Source organism: Neomonachus schauinslandi, chromosome 4 (genome assembly GCF_002201575.2).
Source record: "Neomonachus schauinslandi chromosome 4, ASM220157v2, whole genome shotgun sequence".
Lineage (NCBI taxonomy): Eukaryota > Metazoa > Chordata > Mammalia > Carnivora > Phocidae > Neomonachus > Neomonachus schauinslandi.
The window spans coordinates 103,341,684-103,365,085 of record NC_058406.1 but is presented as its reverse complement, the minus strand read 5'-3'; the positions used below and the strand labels follow the sequence as shown (position 1 = coordinate 103,365,085).

At 49.7% G+C, this 23,402-nt stretch overlaps 1 protein-coding gene across 3 annotated transcripts; it reads right to left on the bottom strand.

Moving 5' to 3' along the window:
• Positions 1-158: 158 nt before the first annotated feature.
• CGN (cingulin) lies at positions 159-23,402 on the bottom strand. Of its 3 annotated transcripts, XM_021688113.1 has the most exons (21): positions 23,305-23,402; positions 17,050-17,930; positions 16,275-16,375; positions 16,051-16,120; positions 15,856-15,951; positions 13,889-14,016; positions 13,108-13,240; positions 12,590-12,802; positions 11,983-12,131; positions 11,640-11,772; positions 8,351-8,551; positions 7,830-8,036; positions 7,003-7,260; positions 5,861-6,031; positions 4,743-4,904; positions 3,650-3,739; positions 3,144-3,227; positions 2,915-3,033; positions 2,511-2,619; positions 1,959-2,122; positions 159-1,644 (listed from the first exon to the last, which is right to left on the bottom strand). In XM_021688113.1, the coding sequence occupies exons 2-21, from the start codon at positions 17,914-17,916 to the stop codon at positions 1,506-1,508; spliced, it is 3,594 nt and encodes a 1,197-aa protein (XP_021543788.1). In that variant the 5' UTR covers positions 17,917-17,930; positions 23,305-23,402; the 3' UTR covers positions 159-1,505. The 3 variants fall into 3 exon arrangements, with proteins under 3 accessions (XP_021543788.1, XP_021543789.1, XP_021543790.1); XM_021688114.1 differs by lacking the exons at positions 15,856-15,951; positions 23,305-23,402 and having other exon boundaries at positions 17,050-17,650; XM_021688115.2 differs by lacking the exons at positions 159-1,644; positions 23,305-23,402 and having other exon boundaries at positions 1,989-2,117; positions 17,050-17,650.

Here is a 23,402-nt window from a genome sequence, read left to right as displayed (position 1 = left end):
TCCCTAGGTTCCATCTAATCGGCTGTAAAGAGCCTCTAAAAAGTGAGGTAAAGAAAACCCCAGCTTCAGCCTCGAAGTTCTCTAGGTAAAATGGTTTCTTCATAAAACAGACTTCCAAATAAGCCATGGAAAAGAATGGGAAGGCCAGGATTTCAGTATAGATATATAATTTTAATATTTAATTTAAAATAAAATCAAGGCTGGGTTGGTTTGGGAGAAAATCTCTAATTTGCAGAATAGAAGATTTAAAAGAAAAAATCATGAAATTACAAGTCATTAGTGAAAACAGCCGTCTTCCTCCCTCAGGCTCCTTACAGAGCCTGCTTAGGAAATAAGAAAGGTAAATCATCTCCCTTACCTCCTCCCTACCAGGGCTTGGCTCTCCCCAAAACCCAAGGGAGGAATAAATCTTCCATTGCCTCTTCCCATTTCTACCAAGAGTCAGTTTTTAGCCCTAGGCAGGAAGCCGTGTGTCAGGTCCAAGCTCCTGAGATAATGAGGGTCCCCTGGTTCCCCACTGAGGTTGGGCACATCTGGGTCAGAGAAGCCCCAAGGAAGACCTTTGCTTTTCAAACTCGTGTAGACAGTTATCAGGATTCCCAGATGCAACCCCCTTATAAACACATCCATAGTCACAGAAGGAGAGGAGGAAAGATGGAAACCCTGAGCAGAACCAAGCCCCACCACCTTATCACGGTCCTAGCAAAGTCCATCCCCCAAGGGCTCATCAGCCAAGGAGCCAGTAGCTCTCTATCTAAACTGGGGCAGCAGGGAAAGCTGAGGGCCCTGGTTGGGGAAAGGTTGGTCCTTGGAGAGGAATGAATGTGCAGGTAGAGAAGGCAAGAAGAGCATCCTTACCTCCTCACCCTAAGGCACTGAAAGGAAAGGAAGGTAGGAATGGTGAAGCTAGGAAGGGGAGAAGAGATCCCTTGGATCCCCTGGCTTGGGGAAGACAAAATATATAGGAGTGGAGAGGGGTGGGGGCTACATATGGGTCCCATGACTGTGCAAAGAGGAGCATCCAAGAGCCACCCCAGTGTGTCCATTACCCATGTTCCCTTCACCCTGCTCCAGAGTGGGAGGAAAACACGCTGCAGGAGTCAAGGGAGCAAAATCACTAAGGTATTTCCCTGAGCCTGAGGGTTAAGGGCTAAAGAAATAAAGCTTTATATACGTGGCAATGTCTTATCCCTTCCTATCCTGCTCCATCCCCCTCAGCCTATATGCTGACCATCCTATTGCTGTGAGGGAGGATAAGGAGGGTCGGCACTTAAGGGAAGGGCTCAGTTGGCCTAAAATACCCACTCCTCCAGAGGAAAGGGAAAGCCCATTTACCAGCTTAGTGCCGATGCCCTTTTTATCACCATCGCTCACACCCCTCCAGTCTTAGGGCTGAATAATTGGGTCCCCCCTTCCAGGAATGAGGAATTCAAGGCTTGGCAGGGCAGAATAGGCCTGGCCAGGGCAGGCCGCAAGTGTGGTTTCTGGTCCCTTATGGACCCAAGCTAACAGGAGCTGGTCTGCAGGTTGCTCTCCGTAAGCAGTGATGCGATGGAAGAAGGGTCGTAGACACTGTCAAATTCCTCATCTGAGCTCAGCCCTTCATGCTGGGTTGACTCAGCAGCTGAGCGGGAGGCTTTGCGCCTGAGAGAAAGGAATACTTGTAAGGGAGGGAGACAGAAAGATTGAGACAACCATGCTTTTCATGCCAAGGACACTCCCAGTTGTCCTAAGGCCTCAAGGTACAAGATCCCCCACCAACCTGAGATCTGAGGAGATGGGAAATATATAGACAGTGGGCTGAGATACTAAAGAATAACTATACAGGCTTCCAGCCAGGAAGGAGTGACTGCAGAGTCCCATCTTAGAGATCCTCCTCCCCATTCAGCTCCAGAGAACCCATTCCCTTCCCGCATGACTATCCTGATTGAGCCAGGGGACAGAAAAGCAGCCCATACCAGGAGTCCTTCTCTAGGGTTTTGATCCGGGCCTGGAGCTGTTCATTGACCTCATGCTGCTCTTCCAGCTCACGCTGGGCCTTCTTCCTCAGGCCATCGAGTCGCTCAATCTCCTCTTCTGCTTCATCCACCTGCCGCTTCAAAGCCTTCACCCTCAGGCTGAGCTGGGCAGGATACCAAGTCCCCACATTAGAAAAGTATCTGCTGCTACCATGGACTGGGACCCTCCCCTGTAGCAATTTTGACAAGGGATCATTGCCCTAGAAAAATGTCGTGACCATGTGCAAGTTCCCTAACTTCACAGGTTTGTTTTGGGGATTAAATGAGTTCATACATGTGTAACACTGAGAAAGAGAACCTAGCACATCACACTCAATGCATGTGCTTACTATGACTGTTTTAATCCAGTGCCTCCAGTCTAGTCTCCATCCTTACACAAGGAGAGTCGAAGCTAGGAAGACCTATGAGATGGGGCCTCCCTTGGCCTTCAAGCAAACACACATATGGTATATGCTTACCATATGGGTGCTTGGCCCCGGCTACCATCCTTACCTGGTCCTTCTGGTCATTGACATGCTGCCGCTCGTCATCAATTTGGATGGACAGCTCTTTAACTCTCCGCTCCAGTTTTCGGTTGGTGGACTGCAGAACAGTCTTCTCCCTAGGAGAGTATGGTAGGGGGGTGTCTATGGCTGTCCCCATTTCTAAAGGAAACCCTAGTTGGCCCCCTCCAGCCTCCATGAACTCCTCTGAGTCACGTCACACTAGGGAGGATCCAGGGGCAGATCCAAAGAACTGGGGAGATAAGAGGTCATTCACATTTCAGAAGTTCTGCAACTCCCTCTGCTCTTTACCAAGAGAGAGGATGCCCCTAAAGATCAGGCCAGGTTGGCCATGTCTGACATGCAAGACAGAGAAAAGCCCAGAGGGAGAGAGGGAGGATGGGCTCACATCACCTCTCTTCAGCCTGCAGCCGCTCCTGCAACTCCCGATTCTGGGATTCAAGCTGAGAGAGGCTGGCACTGGGCTTCTGGAAGCCTTCTAAGCTGGCCAACCGGCTCTTCAAGTCCTTGTTCTGAGAGGGACAGAAAGTCTTCGTGGTCACACTCCACTTCTGATCCCTCCTATGGTCATTCTACCTGCCTCCTGGAGTCTATCCCCAAGACTCCTTACTCCCCTGCTCACCTGTCTCTCCAGGGAGATTTTGTCACACTCCAGGTCCTGTCGAGCAGACCTCTCCTGCATGAGCTCTGTCCTCAGCTGGTCTACCTAGTGGATGAGAGGAGCCAGATTTGGGGAGGGCTAACAATGAACCAGCCAGGTGAACCATGAAGCAGAGTAAAGTGTAGGCTGCTCTCTGAATCCCCACAATTCTCAGGCAACTAAGAAATCACAGCCTATTCAAATGGGAGGAGCCACAGAATTTAAACAGGGCCTCCTCCCTCCATCTCACCAGGAACTAGCATCCCTTCTGAATGGAAGCAACCTGGACTCAGGGGAGAGAGGATCCCAGGCCACCAGGATTCCTTCTCCCACTCAAATCCCTGGCTTCCCTCCACCCGTCCTGAAGCAGAGGAGACCCTGAAGTAGCACCAGCCATGTACAGATTCAGCAGCCAGAATTCTCCAGATTATGAATGATGGGAGGGTGGAGGTGTTTTTGAGAGGGCCAAGGGGTAAGGAAGGGGGTACCTGGTCCCGGCCACGACTCATGCGTTCTGTCAGCAGCTCCACAGTGCTCCTCTCCTCATCTAACTCCGCTTCCAGCCGTGAGACTTTTTCCTATGACAGAGGAACGAGAGGTTCGTTCTGCCCCACATGCTGGACACCAGAATGCTAAACCCCAACCAGGACCCTTCCAAAGCCCAGCCTCCACAGACCTTCCTGTCTCCCATGTCCCATAACCAGCTGGTCTTTGCCCCTGCCCAGAGCCAGCATAGAGCTAGCACCCTCTGCTGACCAGGCGTGGCATTGAGGGGAGAGGGTGGTGGCGCCAGCTCTAGTCTTGGCCCTTGGCAGGATGACAAACCCCAGAATCGATTCCTCAGTGGGGCAGCCCTATTTCCCTAATGGGGAAACAGACAGAAACCAAAGTGCCTGAGCCAAAGCTGGGATGGAGAGTCAGAAACCGAAGTGCCAGGGTTCAGACCAAGGAAGTAGCCAGGCAGTCCCATATAGAGGCTAAGGGTATGGGCTCTGGAGCCACGCGGCCTGGGTCTGAAAATCACATCTACCACTTCCTAGCAGAAGGGCCATGGCCAAGTTGCTTAACCTCTGTGTGTGTCTGTTTTCCTCATCTATAAAATGGAGACCCTACCCCACAGGGTTATTCTCAGGACTCAATGAGCCTTGAGTGCCCAGCATGTGGCATAATATGTGTTTGCTGCTACTACTTGCACTGGTATTATCATCACTGCCAAAGAGCAACCTGGAGACCACTGTTCACTCTGAAGGGGCGATGCCGCTGCTCAGCTCCAGCCAACTGCTGCCCTGCAGACAACTCAGGACAGAGGCTCAGTGTTACCAGATTTTCCAAATGGACAAAAGGAGCCAGAAAGCGGAATATATAAGTAAGTGACATGTATAAATTTCAAACACTGGCAATTAACTCAAAGTCATTTAAAACACTGCACTCAAACAAAACCCGTCAGCTGTGGCCTATCAGCTTTCAATACCTAGCACAGAAAAGGGGCTTGGCATGTCCTGGCTCCTTTCCCCCACGGAAGTCCCACCTGTGCCAGGACCTGGACACCCCTCCCCTGCCCCGCCACCCCCACGCCGTCACCTCAAGACCCTTGAGTTGCCGTGTCCTGTCATCCTGGGAGCGCTTTTTGTTCTCCGCCTCCTGTTCCAGCCCCTGCAGTCGCTGGGCCAGCAGCTCTTTGTCCAGCCGGGCGGTGTCCCGGTCAGCCTGAGATGCCTGCAGGGCCTGCCGTAGCCTCTGGGTCTGGGCAGAAGGAAAAATGCAACAGCTTGGAGAAGTAAGGTGGGGGCTGAGGGATGGGAGCAGTCTACCCCTGTGGGGAGAAATGTTTCATCACTGACATTCTTTAGAATTGCCAGAGCATGGTGGTAATAAAAAGCAGGTCAACTTTTAGTCCCATTTTCTTCTCTTTGAAGATCTAGCTAGCTTTATTCAACAATTCAGGAATCAGGCAGCGTCCTATCTAGCAGGTAGAAAGGAGCTCTTAGTCCATTTTCTTTATTGTTTTAAAATGCCCTACACAGGGGCGCCTGGGTGGCTCAGTCGTTGGGCGTCTGCCTTCGGCTCAGGTCATGATCCCAGGGTCCTGGGATCGAGTCCCGCATCGGGCTCCCTGCTCGGCGGGAAGCCTGCTTCTCCCTCTCCCATTCCCCCTGCTTGTGTTCCTGCTCTCGCTCTCTCTCTCTCTGTCAAATAAATGGATGGGATCTTTAAAAAAAATAAAAAATAAATAAATAAATAAAATGCCCTACACAAATTACAATCACTTAAGTCGTTTTTAGATAACTGATCCTGGGTCCCCGCCCCAGAGGTTGTGATTTAAGTAATACAGGATCCAGGTTGGGTACTGAGACTTTTTGGGTTTTTTTGGTTTTTTTAAACAAAACAAAAAGGGTTTAATGTAATCAAAAAACACAAAATTGTTACAAATTGTTACTGTAAAAGATTGTGAAGCATTAAAACTAGCTATCATTTTTAAAAAATAAAAATAAAACGAGCTATCATATTTAAAGCACCTACTCTGTGTCAGACATGCCTCTGTTTTGATACCACACTTCCACTGACACTGCAGTATTAAGATTTTTTTTTTAAGATTCTATTTATACTCTCTCTCAAATAAATAAAATCTTAAAAAAAAGAAAAAGAAAAAAGAGGCAATGACCTTAAAACCAAGGACATTTGGCCATTTCTTCTCCTACCTCATCCTGAAGCCGGCTCAGCCCCCCTGAGTTCTTCTCAGCCTCACTGGCCCACTCCTTGGCCTGGCGCTGGGCGTCTGCCACCTCCCGCCGGGCCTTCTCCTTGTAATCCTCCAGCTGGGCCTGAAGCTGCTGCAGGGCCTGCTTAGAGTCATTCCCAATCTGCTCCAGCTGAGAGGCAGAGAAAAGAGCCTGTTTAGCACTACACCTCTGTCCCTCCTCCGAGCCCCAGATTCTCCTTATAGCCGAAGCAGCCCTCCCTTGCTCTCCCCTGGGCCTAGGTCCCTAGTATGGCTAGTAGTGGTATACAGATTGCCTGGGTTCAAATCCTGGCTCTACCACTTATTAGCTATGTGACCACAGGCAAGTTACTTACCCTCTCTGGGTCTCAGTTCCCTGTAAAATGGGAAAATAATGGTACCTACCATCACAAGGTTGTTGTGAGAATTACATTAATGATGTAAAGTACTTATAAAAGTGTCTGATACAAAGTTAACCTTAAATGACCATATTTCAACAAACCCAAGAAGCCAATGATTGTAAGATGTACCACTAAGAAAGAAAAACCTGCCAACTGAACTGTAATCATCAGTTATAAGACATAAGTCAACTTCAGAGATGATGCAATGTGCATTTTAGAACTGATGAAATATTTTTGTTTGCTCTAGCTTTATAAAGTAAGAGATTAGGAGGGGAACCTTATCTGAAAAAAATGCAATTTATTTCCTTTTTTCCCTTTCGCCTTGCCCTCCCCCAAATATAAAATTCCACCCACAAAAATTCCTGTGTTTAGGTCTTAAAGACATCTAGGGAGGGATTACAGAACTTTCCTTTCCCTACCCCAAACAGAAAATTCTACTAATGAGGATTCTTATGTTCAGGTCTTACAGATGTCTAAGGGAGAATTCCCTTAGACATTCTCCAAGGACCAAGACCACATGGAATGGGATGTATGGGGGAGGACAAGAACACCGAGGAGCGGGAGGAAGGACACCCCTCTGTAAAGATTTGGCCTTGGCCTCCCCAGCAATGAACTTGAGGAAAGCAAACACCACACACTCTGACCACCTCCCACCCCTTGCCACCAAGCTTCCGTAAGAGCTGGGCCTCTTCTTGAGAGCCCAGGCCACCCCGTGTCCCACCTCCTTGTTGAGCTGGCACACAGTCTTGTCCAGCAAGCGCTTCTGCTCCTCCAGCTCAGCCTTGCCCCGCCGGAGCGCCTCCCGCTGCTTCCCCTCCTCTTCTAAGGCCCGGTTCAGTGCTTGCTGCTCCTGCCCCAAGCGGGCCAGCCCCCGCTGGGCCTCCTCCAGCCGGGCCTCCAGTGCCCGCTTGGCAGCTGCCAGGCTCCCCTCCTCTTCCTGAGCCGCGTTCAGGGCCGCCTCGAGCCGCTGTTTCTCTGCCTGGGAGAGGGAAGACATAAGCCATTTGGAGGGGAATAGATGGGACAGAAGAAGAGTGATTGACAAAAAAGGTGGGCAGTGAAAACAGGCTCAGAGGAAGCAGCGAGGAAATCAAGACACAGAGAACAAGCCCAGGATGGGAATAAGAGACAACAATAGCAGTGCAGGGCGCCTGGGTGGGTCAGTGGTTAAGCGTCTGCCTTCGGCTCAGGTCATGATCCCAGGGTCCTGGGATCGAGTCCCACATAGGGCTCCCTCCTCAAGGGGAAGCCTGCTTCTCCCTCTCCCACTCCCACTGCTTGTGTTCCTGCTCTCACTATCTCTGTCTCTGTCAAATAAATAAATAAAATCTTTAAAAAAAAAAAAAATAGCAGTGCAAGGGCCAAGACGTCCACAGCAAAGCACGCTCCAGGAAATAAACCTGAGTTAACAGTGGATTGGGAAGGCAAATGGAAGCACACTCGGGGCAAAACAAAATGGGCGGCTGAGGATTTAGCTGGGGAAGATTTAGCCAAGATGAGAGGAGGGCAGGCCAGGGGGAAGCCAACGGTGTGGGTAGAAGCACTGACCTCCAGCCGCTGCACCCTGTCCCGGAGCCTTGCCTCCGCCGCTTCCCCACCTTCCGCCAGGCCTCGGGCCTCCTTCAGCTGCTGCTCCAGACCCAGGATGCGCCGTCGGAACTCGTCATTCTCCTCCTGGGTCTCCCGAAGCGTCGTTTCCACTGCTGCCCGCCGCTGCCCCAGCACTGCCACCTCTGCCTCTGCTGCCATCTGAGCCTGCGGCCAGTCCGGGGAGGGGCAGCTCAGACCCCGGGGCTCCAGGTCACCACCACCGCCAGGCCACACCCAAGAGAGCCCGCAAGAACTAGACAGACTTCAACAGTGGTAGTGCCCCTGAGAAGCCCACCCCTACAGAGACGTGGTGGCTATCACCAGGTGCAGCCCTGCCTCCCCCCTGCCAAATCCTGCCTACTTTTAACCACACACCTAGGATCAAGGATCTGGTCTGTACATACCCATGGTAGGGAATTTTCCATGCCCTCCAGACCCCTCAGCCTCCACCTCCTAAGCCCTGTGCCCACTCCCCTTGCCTTGGAAGCCTCTTCACAGTCCTGTCTCAGTTGCTGAAGGGTCTTTTGTAGCTGGAGGTTCTGCTGTTCCAACCCCCGGCCCCGATCAGCCTCAACCCTCAGCTGCTTCTCCAACTCCCGCTCCCGGTGGCGCCCAGCCACCTCCTGGCTCTGCTGCTCTTCTCTTAGTTCCTTAAGTTCCTGCTGTGTCTGGCGCAGCTCCTGGAAGGGAGGGGGACAGTGACAGGGCACAGACGCGGCCTGGGATACCAGACTGCACAGCAACCGAAACTCTCATCCATTGCTGGGGGAATGAAAGATGCTGTGGCTACTTGGGCAAGGGGTCTGACAGTTTCTCAAACGGTTAACCACAGAGGGGCGCCTGGTGGCTCAGTCATTTGGCGTCTGCCTTCGGCTCGGGTCATAATCCCAGGGTCCTGGGATGGAGCCCCGCATCAGGCTCCCTGCTCCGCGGGAAGCCTGCTTCTCCCTCTCCCACTCCCCCTGCTTGTGTTCCCTCTCTCATTGTGTCTCTCTCTGTCAAATGAATAAATGAAATCTTTAAAAAAAAAAAAGTTAACTATAGAGTGACCATATGAATTCCATTCCAAGATATATATTCAAGAGCACTGAGAACATGTTCCCAAAAAACACGTTCACGTGAATGTTCGTAACAAACAGCATTCTTCATGAGAGCTAAAATATAGAAACGACCCAAATGTCCACCCATTGGTAAATAGATAAACAAAATGTGGTACATCCATATAGAATATTATTCAGCCACAAAAAGTAATGAAGTCCTGATAATTGCTACAACATTGGTAAACCTCAAAAAAAATTATACTAAGTGAAAGAAACCAGACATATATGAGTCCAGTTATATGAAATGTGCAGAATAGGCAAATGCATAGAGACAGAAAGTAGAGTAGTGGTTGTCAAGGGCTGGGGAAAGTGACTGCTAATGGATACGGGGTTCTTTTTTGGGGTGATGAAATTGTTCTCTAATTAGATAGTGATGATGGATGTTTAACTTTGTGTATATACTAAAAACCACAAAGGGACACCTGGGTAGCTCAGTCAGTTGGGCGTCTGCGTTCAGCTCAGGTCATGACCTCAGGGTCCTGGGATCGAGTCCCTCATCAGGCTCCTTGCTCAGTGGGAAGCCTGCTTCTCCCTCTGCCTGCCACTCTGCCTGCTTGTGTTCTCTATCAAATAAACAAATAAAATCTTAAAAAAAAAAAACCAACAACACGAAATCGTACACTTTAAAAGGGTGAATTCTATGGTATGTGAAATAAATCTCCATTAAAAAAAAAAATCACATGAAGTGAGAGTAGGTGAGGGTGTGGCTAAAATAGGATTGGCTATTTCAAAAACAAAAGAAAATATGTTGAAAACCAAAACATATTACACAATAAATAGTGGCGCTGCCCTCATTTCTTTTTTAAAACATTTAAGTATTAGGGCACCTGGCTGGCTCAGTGGGTAGGGCATGCAACTCTTGATCTGGGGGCTGTGAGTTTGAGCCCCACATTGGGTATAAAAATAAAAATATTTTTTAAAAAATTAAAATATGAGCTCTAGTTCTAGTTCTTTAGCTATTAGCTACTTCTGAAATTCAGAAAGTACCATAATTAGGCTGAAAGGTTATATATTTTGAGTTTTTGATGTAAGACACTAACAAAACTAACTACAAAGAAAAAGAACAGCACAGCGGGGGCGCCTGGGTGGCTCAGTTGGTTAAGCGACTGCCTTCGGCTCAGGTCATGATCCTGGAGTCCCGGGATCGAGTACCGCATCGGGCTCCCTGCTCGGCAGGGAGTCTGCTTCTCCCTCTGACCCTCCTCCCTCTCATGCTCTCTGTCTCTCATTCTCTCTGTCTCAAATAAAAGAATAAAATCTTAAAAAAAAAAAAAAAAAAAGAACAGCACAGCGTGTGGTCTACACTGGATGGGGTCTGTTTTCCTAATGTGTATGTTGTTTGAGTGAGTACTTGATAAAATATACTTCATATATGAGAGAAATGAAGCACTAGTTATTACTTTTTAGCTTTATCTCATATGATAAATCAACTAAGATTGCCCAGAGGAATGTCCAAGTTTATTATGTAGACTAATATAGCGAACAGACTTCAGACTATCCTCGATATTTGTTAACTTCATATTAACATAGAAAAATTTAAGAGCACTTTTTATTTCACAATCACTAAAAGTATGTTTGGTCAATGTTTATTACATTTTTCTTCAAGTATTTTGTGTAAGCTCAGACTTTTATTTATCTGGAAAATCATCACTTAGAGCTATACTTCTTTACTCGTTTAATAAATATGATTACCTTGATTACAATTAGGCAGTCTTATGGTAAAGGCATGATAAACAAGCATTGATTCATTAATACTTGTTAAATGAGCACCAACTACATATCCAGTGCAGTGAATCAAAGAACTATAAACCTAGAAGGATCCTCAGGAGGCCCTAAGTGCCACTTCCCTATACTAACAAAAATATTTTCTAAGTTTCTAAATCATCCAAAATAATATTTTGCTTTCTTGTCCTTCATAAACCTATACCAGAAATATGAAGAGATATTTGTATTCGCTTCAATTTGATGACCTCATCATTTATAAAACATCCATGCATGATAAAATCCCTGCGTCTAGATTCTATACTCTAAGCAGCCTTCAAATTGCAATTTGGCTTCCCAAGTAGGTCAGCTGGCCATGCCGATGCAAATATTCCAGTCTGTGTGATGACACTTCACGTTACAAGTTAATAAACTGGCATTCTAACTGTAAATGTTTGTTTAATAGATGTAGTTAATGAGTCCATCATCCTGCCCCACTCCCCACTCTCCCACCCCCTCCTGACAGAGCAACTCTCCCTGTGCGGACCAAATTCCAAGCTTGCAAAAATGACCCTGGAGTCTAACAAATCCATCTAAATGCTACTCCCCCCCGCCGAGGTCTCTTGGGAGGCAGCCAGCAGCCTCTGGCTAGAACCCAACCAGGAGTCCTTTCTGTTAAAAACCTGTATACTCAAGAGCAGCCCAACTGCATCAAAGAGTGTGTGGGGGAGAGAGATGGCTGAGCAGGCAAGGTGGGTCCTGAAAACCAAGTACACAGGGAACCTCATGGGTAGGCGAGGTCAGTGGCCATCACCCCAACCTGCCCTTCCACATCCCAAATCCAAGTACCTTTTTTTCTTTTTTTTTTAAGTAATCTCTATACCCAGCATGGGGCTCAAACTCACAACCCTGAGATCAATGGTCCCATGCTCCACTGAGCGAGCCAGCCAGGTGCCCCTCCAAGTACCTTCTTGAGTTCCTCCATTTGGTGAGTGTCTGCAGCACCAGCTCGGGCCTGCCCTAATTCCCTTTGCAAGACCTCCATCTTCTCCCCAAGCTCCTCTTCCATCTCCTCCTTCTCCATCCGCAGCTGCATGAGTCTGAGCCCAGCCAGGTGAATGCAAAGGGAAAGGGAACAAGGTCAGGCCACCTGCCTGGGAGAAGTTAGCAGGACAATGCAAACCACCTCCCCAGAAGCCAACAGACTGGGCACCCACTCTCAGCAGAGTAAAGGGCACAGCATGGGTAGAAAAGAAGCAGGATATAGGAAACATGGATAAGCATTCCTGGGAGAGAGGCAAAGTCCTTACTCCTGCTTGGTGGCTCTAAGCTCCTCCTTGTTCTTCTGGAACATGCTCTGCCAATGCCCTGTCTCCTCTGAGGTCTCCTCCAGCTCCCTCTGCAGCTCCCGCACCAGGGTTGACATCTTCTGCCTCTCCGCCTCTAATGCAGCATGGTCCTAGGGAAGGAGACAGTTGGGGGCCAGGAGGCTCAGAGGGAGAACGCACTTCAGACCAAAGTCTAAGTGTGTGGAAGGGGAGACTCAGGCCCAGAGGACACCACACCAGCTACACACTGTGAGATCCCAGTGGTGCCTGGTGCGATACTAGCAAAAAGCTCTCCCCAGGTCACAGCACCCCCCCCCCCCCGCCGCCGCTATCATTTACAGGAAGCCTCCCCCATTTATTTCCCCATGGGACTTTGGTCATACACCTTCATGGTGCTCCTAGCCTACATCCCTTCACTCTGCCCTTGTAGGTTTTCTGGCCAAGGTTTTCATTACATCTCACATGTGTCGTTTAGAGGGAGTTCCAGTTACAACCAAGAAAGTCCCAAAATACCAAGAAACCTCAAGGTGGCTCCTTCTTGGGGGTGGGAGGGTGCCCTCTTCTGGCAGCCTCCGCTCTGGTCACATGCCTGGGTTGCATCCTGCATACTCCGGCGAAGCTGCTCGGCATCTCGCTGGTACTGCTGCCGGACGTTTTCCACCTCCTGGTCACGGGAGGCCACCTCCTCCTTCAGGGCCCCCTTCAGGGCTGTCAGTTCCCGCTCCCGCAGTCTCAGCTGCTCCTCTATCCACTGTTTGCCCTCCAAGACCTCTTCCAGAAGCTCCCGGGTCTCTAACAGGTCCTGGGGAAATGAAGATGGAAGTACAGAGGTGACTCTACTAGGATCTGCCTGCCTATTCATTCATTTAATCAATCAAAAATATTTACTGAGCACCTTGTACCTGTCAGGCTCAGTACCAGGTGCTCTCTGCCCATCATTCTGGGCTCTAACCCCCACCCCACCATTGAATCTGTCTGAAAGCACACTAAGGGGTACCCATAATCAGCTACCTACTGCCCATACTGTGGGGAAACTATAGGTGAACAGATTTGAGGGTGCTCTAGCTGAAAGGAGGCAGAGGCTGTGGGAGCCATCCTGCTCCCTACCTTCCTTAGTGCCTCCTTAGCAGACTCCGGCCCCTGGGCCTGTTTCAGCTTGTCCTGCAGCTCCACCACCTGGGTCTCCAGCCCATGTCGTGCCCTTTCACCCTGATCCACAAGAAGCTTCATGTTCTGGAGCCTAATAATTAATAATAGATAATATCATCAAGCGCTAGGTGTCAAGCAGTTTTCTAAACACTTTACATATATTAATTCATTTAAACCTCCTTCTGTGTTCAAATCTAAATGAGGCCTCCCCTGACCACTTTATTTAATACTGGAACCTGCTCCTCCACCACTCGGCCCTCAATCTTCTTTGACCTACTCTACTTACCACCTTCTCACATGCTACAAATTTACTTACCTAATATGTTCACTATTTACTGTCTGTCTCCCCCCACACCCCTGCCACCACTAGAAACTATGCTTCTGGAGAGCAGTGCTCGTCATATGAATGGTTCACTGCCTGGAACCTAGATCAGTGCCTGCCACAGTGTATTCATTGCAAAAACATCTGCTGAATGAACCATCCTGTGAGGTAGGTACTATTATTAACCCATTTTACAGATTTAGATTCTGAACTAGAGAGGCAAATCCAGGTACCCCAACTCAGGCACAATCACCATTACCAACAGAGAAAGTAAAGAGAAAGTTCCTATATTTAAATTATCTCTGTCTGCCCCTTCTAGCTTCTAGAGATTTCTCTCCATCTCTCCCACCCAGGTGGCACCTCCAACTCTGGCCTCCGTCCCCAAGCAGCCCCATATGCACCATCGACTGCACGTACTCTTTGGTGCTCTGCTGGGCCTCCCCCTTCTTCCTCTCCAGCAGCTGCTGCAGTCGGCTGCACTCTTCTGTCTTCTCCTCCAGCTGCTGCTCCAGCCCAGCCCGGGATGGCTCTAGCTTCTGCCGCTTCTGTAAAAGGCAGGGCGAGTAAAGCAGGTGGAGAGTAGGCAAAGCCTCCCAGGAGGACCAGGAGTAATGCAAATGTCTAACATTTACTGACTCACTAAATGACAGGCACTGTTACTACGAACCCTGTGTTTATTATCTGGATTTAATTCTCTTAACAAGCCTTGGGACTTATGATGGTTTAAAGTATGTCCACTAATTCTCTGACATTCCTTTCAAGAGGTGAAGCTTCTCCCCTTGCGTATGGGCTAGACTTAAGGACTCTCTTCTAACAAACAGAAAAAGGAAGAAGCGATGTGTAGCTTCTGCGACTAGTCCTAAAAAGGCACTGCAGCTTCCTCCTTACCTTCTTCTCTCTTGGATGGTTCACTCTGGGTGGGGGAAGGTAGCTGCCATACTGTGCAGACATTCAAGCAGCCCCACGAAGAGGTCCACACAGCAAGGAAGTGAGGCCTCCAGCCAACACCCACTGTCTTCTAATGACTATAGCCCCAGCCAATACCTTGACTGGAAACTCTTACATAACAGACCTGGAACTACCCAGCTAAGCTGCTTCCAGACTCTGGGTCCTCAAGACACCAGGAGATGATTGTTTCAAACTGCTACGTTTTGAGGTAATTTGTTACACAGCCATAGATAAATAATATAGTACAATTATTATCCCCACTTTATAGTTAAGGAAACAGTGGCTTAGAACATATAAAGAACATGCCCAAGGTCAGTTACACAGCCAACGGTTACCAGGATTTGAACTCAGTTTGACTCCACAGCTGACCACTTAACCAGGACACTATTCTGCTTTCCAGGAAATAAGGGGAGTTACAGCCCAATACTTACTGAGTACTGAGTACCAACTACACACAAGGCAATACTGTGAGAGGTGAGAGCAGTATTTTTTAAACTTTTTTTAATTTTTTTTTTTTTTTTTTAAGAGAGAGAGAGAATGCGAGGGTGGGGGAAAGGGCAGGGGAGACTCCCAAGCAGGCTCCATGGCCAGCATGGAGCCTGATACGGGGCTCGATCCCACGACCGTGAGATCATGACCTGAGCTGAAATCAAGAATCTGACACTTAACCAACTGAGCCACCCAGGTGCCCCACAATATTTTTTTTTAAAGGGAGTAGATAAGACTTTCACATAAGGCTGACCTGAATTTTTAAATTCCTTCTCTGTAACTTAGTACCTTGAGCAAGTCACTTAACCTGTCTGATCTTCAGTTTTCTTATCATGAAAGGGTCCACAATACCTACTTTACAGATCACTATAATTATTACGTATTACCTAGGATGGTACCTATTACAAGAAGTATACTCAATAGGGGTGCCTGGGTGGCTCAGTTGGTTAAGCATCAGACTTTGGCTCATGTCATGATCTTGGGGTCCTGGGATCCAGGCTCTGCACTCAGCATGGAGTCTGTTTGTCCCTCTCCCTCTCTCTCTGCCCCTCTCCCCGCTCATGCTCTCTCTCTCTCTCTCTCAAATAAATATACATAAATATATATATAAAGTACACTCAATAAATGACAGCTACTGGTATTGCCATCATCATAATGCAGTGAAGAGGACTGAGGGAAGTAAGCTGCTCAAGGCATCCACAGCCAGTGAACAGCAAAGCCAGGGTGGGAACTTCCAAAGGAAATGAATGCAAGGTAGCTGGAGCTCTGATGAATGTGCTCTTCTCCCTAAGCTCCAGGGAACCCCAGAAGTCCTTGGTGGGACCAGCACACATGCTTGTCTCGTATCACAGAACACACGAGTGCTCATTCGATCTCTTGGAAGAGCAACCAAGGCCACAGTTTCTCCCGTGTCCTGTGTGCCTCCTGCACCTCCAGTCTCCCCTCACCTTCACCTCTTCATCCAGCTTTTGCTGAAGCTCCTCCACTTTTCGGGTGAGCTCACTCTGCCCAGCCAGGGCCTTAGCAGACCCAGGAGAAGCCATCTGCCAGAGACAGGGCAGGAAAGAACAGGTCCACACCCAGACCCAGGCCTGAGACGCCCAACACTGCCCCCCTGCTCCCACCAGGAGGTAGCCACTTACCACCAGAGGCTGCATCTGTTCCAGCACCAAATTGACCTTCCTCCTCACAGAGGTTTCGCTTTCTGAGCTTCTGGAGGATAAAAAGGATAGAAGCAAAGGCTAAGGGAGGGGAGAGGTAGCAGAGATGAGAGAAGGAAGAGCTAAGGGCAGGGAAGATGGGGAAGGAAGCTAGAAGGAAAAGAGGGGAGGTGTGTGACTCTGCTGTTGGGAGGGCCCCCACTCACCCCTCCCTCAGGATGCTGTAGATGGTGGCCTTCATATGGTCCACACTGCCTGGTGGGGCTGTCTCCTGCTGGTCTCGGAGAAGGTCTGGAGTTGACTTGAACTGCAAAACATAAACCCAGAGAAACAGGAAGATGAAGCCAGCAGTGTGCGTGATGTTCCGATGGCGCAGAAGCGGCAGGTGGGAGACGAGGCCCTCCAAGCGTGCTGAACAAGCCTCACGTGGGGAAAAGAGGCAACACCGCTGAGGCCTGAACAGCAGGCCCAGGAGAGGTCCAAGCAGGGTACACCTCTCACTATTGTTGCAAGCCAGATTCTCCTTGACAAGCCGATCTCAACTAGCTGGGAGCTCTGTAGTAAGTTATTTGTTGCTACTGACAGTTAACGTATTAGACTTTGTAAATGAACAGGCTTAAGAAGTCGCTCCCCCACTTACTTACACTCCTGAGTGAGAGACAAAGGTGGGAGTTTTGACAAGAGCACTGGAAGTTGCTCATATTACCAGGCCTGCCTTACTTATACTGCAGACCTAGCAAATGCTAGTGACTGAGGCACAGTTCATGGCCGGGCAGTAACACGGGACTCTCATGCTTGTGAAGACTAATTTCACAGTTAGTTTCCATGGAAGTATCTTGTACATGTGAATATCATCTATGAAGAAGATAGGTAAAGTGGAGAACAAAAGTAGAAACCTTCTGCCTTAAGTTACTTGAATCAGCAAGGGGTCCCTGGGCTGGTGGGTCAGGGATTGGAAGCCACAGAGGAATGGGGTCTGACCTGCAGCATGCCAGGGTCCTGGGCTCTCCCCCGTGGCTCCTCAAAACTCTGAAGGACCCAGTCCTGGGTCTGACGGGAACGGCTAAAGCCACCAAGAGGGCTCTGGCTCTGGGCCGACTGTTTGGAGCTGCCCATGTGGCTGTCATGCTTTGTGCTAGGAATCCAGTGGTTGGGGGACCGACGCTCCCGTTCCTCAAGGGTATCCCGTGGGAGCCGGTTGTCCAGGCTTTGGCTCCGCTTGCGTTGTTCAGGGGGCAGCGTCCGCATGCGCCGGCCAGTCCGGCCCCGGGCCTGCCCCCCATGGTGACTGTCAAACTTGTTGATGAGTGAGTCCACTGAAGATAGGGGAGCAGTGTCAATGGTGCTCCCAGGGGAAGCTCCTTGGGGGGCCAACTCCAGCAAGCTAGTGCTCCTGGTGGTCGGACTCACAGGGGCAGGGCCTGTCAGTGAGGCCTGGGACTGGGATCGGAGTAGCCTTCCATTCCAGTGGGCCCCAGGCTCCTCATCAGACATGCTGCCCTGTGAGCGGGCAGGAAATTCCTTGGCATGAGAGTAGGAACTCTCCGGGAATTCCGAGTCAGAGCTCAGAGCTCCCGGAGCCCCTCTGTTGTTGGCCCCCTTGATCTGGACTCCAAAGGAGTCACCACCTTGCTCCCCACTGTTGAGCACTACAAAGGGCTGTCCAGCGATGCCCTGCACACGCACAGCGACCCCATAGGTATTGGCTCTTGCATCCTTAGCTGGACGTCGCCCACCACGACGTAGGGTGCCCATCTCTGTATCACCCATTGGCTCTGTAATGAAGCGAATCTGGACTCCATGGTCTACAGGGCCCCGGGGCTCAGCCATGGTGGATGCCTGCTCCATGAATGGGAGGGTTCCTAGAAAATTAAGAAAACAGTTAAAGCTGAGAGACTGGGAGTAGAAACCCAGAAACCTCCACCTGTCTGGCTTTTGTGTAGCTTGTTACCTTGTCATTCCTTCTACACAGAATAGTGGTTCTCATATTTTATCTGAGCAGAAGTACCTCAAGGGCCTATGAAAACACAGACTATTGGACTCTGTCCCCAGAGCTTCTGATTCAGTAGGTCTGAATTTGCATTTCTAACAAATTTCCAGGAGATATTGATGCTGCTGGTCCAGATTCCAGATTTTGAAACCCACTTAGAAGAATCCATTTCCTCTAATACAGTCCTAGGGAGCTTGGCTTTGTTGAGAGTTTAATGATTTTGCTTGATCTTCGCACGTACGCCCATAGCATGGTGTGCCTCCTCCAACTCCAATGAAGGCAGAACCCAAACCCCACCTTATAGATACCTCTATCCCAATGGAGAAAAGGGGCCCTCTACTCCCAGAGCTCATTTTAAAATACAGAAGACAACCCCCTCAAGGTATGCCATCCCATTTCTGGGAGGATAGCAGTGATGCCTCTGGGTTGGAGGACCTGGGGGCTAAGGACAGAGATGGGAGAGTAACTAGCTTTCTACTGTCCCTTTTAAATTTGGAACCATGTAGATGTATGTTTATTCAAAAAAAGATTTAAATAACATTTAAGAATGTCAGTCCAAAGGGCCCTAGGATAGGCAGACTTGTCCCACATGAGGGCCAGAGCCAGGACCACCCATAGGCCAACTCCTCCAGTCCACATCAACCCAAGATTAGAGTCGGCAAATGGAATATATTCCAGGTGTGCTCTGGCTCCAGGAATTGGGGAGGGCAGGTTCTCCTTGAAGCAAATAAAAACTCCAGCTTCCCAGCCCTGCGACTAATCTCCACCACAGCCTAGCACTTAACAGGAGGAGGAGTGTATCAAGACCCGGACAGACACACAAACATACCCAGCTCGATTTCCCAGTGGAGCTCTCAGCCAAGGAAAGTTGGCAAGGCCCCCTTCAGGGGCTGTAGACAAGCTAGGAAACCCAGGAAACGGGGCTGAGAGGGGAAGGGAGTGGCCTAGCTGCAGGTGAGAAAGGGCTTGGTGGGAAGAACATTCCGAGCATTCCCAGCCCTTCCCCTCCAGAGAAAGGAATAGCGAGGGAGGAGCCCTTATTGGCAATGGTTCTTCTCCTTTTTGGTTCTGAAACTCCATTGAGAGAACGATTAAAGTAATGCACCCCACCCAAGAAACAGTCCACCCAAACTTTTACCACAGAATCTCAAGAGGTTCATGGACACCTCCAAGCCCACCCTGAACTAAAGGACCCCTGTCCTCCCACCATTCCAGCATTGGGGAGGACTTTAGCCAACCTCAGATACTCCAAACAAAAGGATATTTAGTTGACAGGGTCCTTTGTTAGAATTCAAGTAAGAGATGGGACCAGGAAAGAAGCTACAAGGCAAAGGTTCTCCAAACTTCATCCAGTAAAAAAGGAACTTAGCCCTGCTCTTCATTGGATGTATATAACCTTGAGCAAATCCCAACTTTTCTGAGCCTCAGTTTCCCCATCGGTAAAATAAGTATAACGATAATACCTCATGAGGTAATACTTGTGAGAATTAGAAAATAATAATTACATGTATACAGCTGTAAAAATTTTATCATGTTCTACACTTCAGATTCTTGCATGTAATTTACTTAGGTTCCATTATTTTTTTTTAATAAAAAGAGGGAAAATAAGGGCACCTGGGTCGCTCAGTCAGTTAAGCGTCTGACTCCTGGATTCGGCTCAGGTTGTGATCTCATGGTCGTTGGGATCGAGCCTCACGTTGGGCTCTGCACTCAGCACGGTGTCTGCTTCAGATTCTCTCCCCCTCTCCCCCCCTCCCCCCACTCACTTTCTCTCTCTCTCTCACATAAATAAAATCTTAAAAAAAAGAAAAGAGGGAAAATGACAAAACATGAAACATAGCTAGCAGCATGTATGCCTGTCACAAAGCTGACAACAGATGTTACCCTGCATACATGTGTTCCTCCTAACAGGACCTTCCTGGCTTCATGTGCTTCACAGAAGGATGTCACTTCCTCAGAGGCTTTCCCAACCACCTCCTCCCACAAACTAGATCAGAACCATGTTATATGTTCTACAGTTGTCCTTCAATGAATTTACCTCAGTTTATGATTTTCTTAAACAGTTTATTTTTAAGTAATCTCTACACCCAATGTGGGGCTCAAATTTACAACCCCGAGATCAAGAGTCACATGTTGTACCGACTGAGCCAGCCAGACAACCCTGTTTATTTTTATATATTTATCAGTGATGATTTGTTTCCTGTCTGTCTCCCCCACTAGATTATAAACTCCTGGACGGCAAAGAACATAGCTCTCAGCTGACTACGGTGGCCCCAGGGCCTGGTGACATGGTATGCATCAATAAATATTTGTTAAAGGTTGTATCCTGAACCAAGGCAGACTCGCACAGCAGTGGGGAGATTTACCCAATGACCCCCTCACAGCCATTTCTCATTTGCCCCAGTAACAAGACCTCTCCCTGCCCCATTCAGTCATAATTTTGGAACCAGATGTGCCTAGACTGCCAGCTCTCAGAAGTCACATGATTTATTCATAATGCAGCTCTACTCTGTCAGTACCTCTACTGATCTTCCAGATCCAGGTCAAGGAGCTCCCAGACTAGGCCCAGCAGAGCGCACAGTCCCTCACCCACGCAAGCGCACCAAGTTGTTCAGAGTCAGTGCTGAACGTGCCCCCAGGTCCCAATGACTCCCTAACTTCAATGGACTGTTAGTCCTGGGGACAGGTGGGTCAGGGACCAGGGGGGTTGAAGTGATCTTTGGGGTGGGTCAGAAAGCAGAGCTCTAAATGATTCAACATGGAAAACCCGAAACCTACCCGCCTTCAGTTACGAGGACAGTGGGGCGTGGCCAGGGGAGCCAGGCAGCTCCAAGGTCTTGCGTAAGCCCCAGAGGCAGGTAAACAGCGATCCAGTGCCAGGAAACATGGAGTAGAGAGGCTTCTCTCTCACAGCCTGCCCCTGCTTTTCCCTCCTCTGGCATGTACCCAGGGCACTCCTCACCAACTGTACTCTGGGAAGAGCTCAGGCCACAGGTTAATTCAACTTCATCTGTCTGCCTCTGCCATTCCAGCCTGTAAGGAAAGGGAGGATACGCTGCCCCTGCACCAGGCAGCCACTTCTCCCTGAGTTACTCATTAGCCTGCCCTGCCCCAATTCCGTCACCTCTGGCCCAGCCATAAGCATCTGGCTTCCAACTAGGAGTGACGGTGTCTGGACTTCTGGCAGGAAGTGGGGGGTGGGGTGGTTTGGGGTGTGCAGAGGAAGAACTGATATATACAGGGCCAGGCAACATGCTAGATGCTCCGTAATTGGCAGATTTAGAAAATGGAAGAATGAGAGGTATAGAGATTAAACTCCCCTCAGAGGTAACAAGGGAAGTAAATGGTCAAAATAGAAAAGGACACCTCAGTGACCTTGATCAATTGGTTATCTTCTCAGAAAGAGTTACAAAGACAAGAAGGTTCCCCATGGATCAAAAAGAACTACCCCAAGTGGACTCCTGGCCCAGTCCACTGAAAAAGCAGAAACCTGAGAGCCATGCTAGAGCAGCTTGGCCAGTGGAGGAAAAAACACAATGACAAACTGGGCCCTGCAAACTGGCTGGACTGGTTTGAGAGGCAAGGGGAAGGGGAGGGCCACGGACACTCCACTGGCAGCTCATAAAGCAGACCAGAGAAACTCCACACCACAAAGGAGGCAGGGGGCAAAACCATGGGCAAGGGCTGTCCAGCCTAGAGCCAAAGCTCTGAAGGAGTAGGCGGAAGGTGGAGAGGGAACAGGGAGGAACAGATGCACAAAGAACCTGGTGAGTGACAGGCCAGTATGTGACAGGAAGACTTTGTATCCCCCGCCCCTCCCTCTCAAGTTCCCCAAGTTACATTCCTCATCCCACACTTGCCTTGGCCAACTCCTGGGCCTTAGTTCTCCCCTCCCCAGCATGAAGAGAAGCAACCCTACCTTCTCCTCACCTCCCACAGGGCTGATAGCATGCAGGTCAGCCTGGGGAAAGAAGAGAGGACTCTAGGAAGCCAGAATCCTCTTAGGGTCAGGCAAATCTCTGGATTAGCAGTCCCCTAGGGCCAGCCCCCCACTCCCAAATATCAAGGAGGAAAGAGGAGGTGCAGAGGCACCCGTAGGCAGCCTATGAACAACATAGCGGTTGCTAATTATTTCCCAATTACAACAACTTTCCTCAGGCAGGGCATCAAAGGGGCCAAGCTAAGACTGGCTCTGGTTCCCTTACCTGCCTAAGGCAAGGAAATCTGCCTCGGAAGTCTTGTCTGGGCCCCAATGTGCAGCTCTCATCCAGCCTGGAGACCTAGAGGTGCCAGTTCCCCTAGTCTTGTGGTCTCCTAAGGAGTCCTGCCTATTTCCCACACCACTGGTGCCTCCTGCCAGTCTGACAGCCATCATGGTCCCAGAGTCAGGGATGCCTTGTGGGGTTTCAAGGAGTAACGGGGATCTTCTGGGAGACATCAAGGAAATTGGTTAGGCTCCCAAAGCGCATCCAATGACTCCATCTAGAACCACATAAGAAAGTATGCGTGCGTGGGGAGAGGGTTTGACATTAGCCCCAGTCAGAGGCCTCATTAAAAAGTATTTCTACATTATTTTGTAGGCCTAGGGATCTACGCTTCCTCCTATCCCTCTCTTGAAGAGCACTCTCTGAAGAGGAAGAAGGAAAAATTCTCCCAGGCATAAAAGCAAAGGCGACAGAAACTGAAGGCTTAAGTAGTTTCACACCTAGCAAAGAGATGGGGGTGCCTTCTTGTTCTGCCCCTCAGTGTTCACCTGTAGGTGAATAGTCAGAGCAAGATTCCACACCTCAGAGACATCTCAAAGCCGGAAAGGAGGTGTCAGCGCCAGCTCAGAACGGCAGCCAGGGGGAAAACCTCAGGGAAACAGCACCTCTGGATGCCTTCCCCTTACGTCTCTGACCCCTTGTCCAACTGAGACTAACTACTTCCCCCTAACACCTCGGTCTCCAAGAGAAACTCTGCCCCTGGGACCGGCGTCTGACCTCCAGAGATAACCTGGCCCTGAAATGCTTTCACGTCCTGAGAGTAGCCTTAGCCTCACCTGGCACGTTCCCAGGCACCTGCCTCTGGTACCTTAGAGTAGGAGCCGGCTCTTAATCAGTACTCCCACCCCAGCTTCACCTCCCCTCCTCCCCTCTCCAATGCAGCACCTGTACCCCGGAGGAGGGTATCTCGGATCGCCTCGCCCCTTGCCCCTCAGGCCCGCTTGCCTTTCAGGTGCTCTTGCCCCCTCCGCATTCACTCACCCCAGCCGGGCTCGGCGCTCCCGGGCTCGGGCTCGGCGCTCCCGGGCTCGGGTTCGGGCTCGCGCTCCAGCAGAGCTGCACAAGCCGCTCCCGGGCCC

What these genes read in the sequence shown, in the direction of transcription:
- CGN (XM_021688113.1), bottom strand. Translation starts at nt 17,916, where the DNA reads ATGGAGCAGGCATCCACCATGGCTGAGCCCCGGGGCCCTGTAGACCAT. An exon ending in TACAGCATCCTGAGGGAGGG is followed by an intron (nt 16,121 to 16,274) that starts GTGAGTGGGGGC and finishes TTTATCCTCCAG; the next exon opens with AAGCTCAGAAAGCGAAACCT. An exon ending in CTAAGGAGGCACTAAGGAAG is followed by an intron (nt 12,803 to 13,107) that starts GTAGGGAGCAGG and finishes TCATTTCCCCAG; the next exon opens with GACCTGTTAGAGACCCGGGA.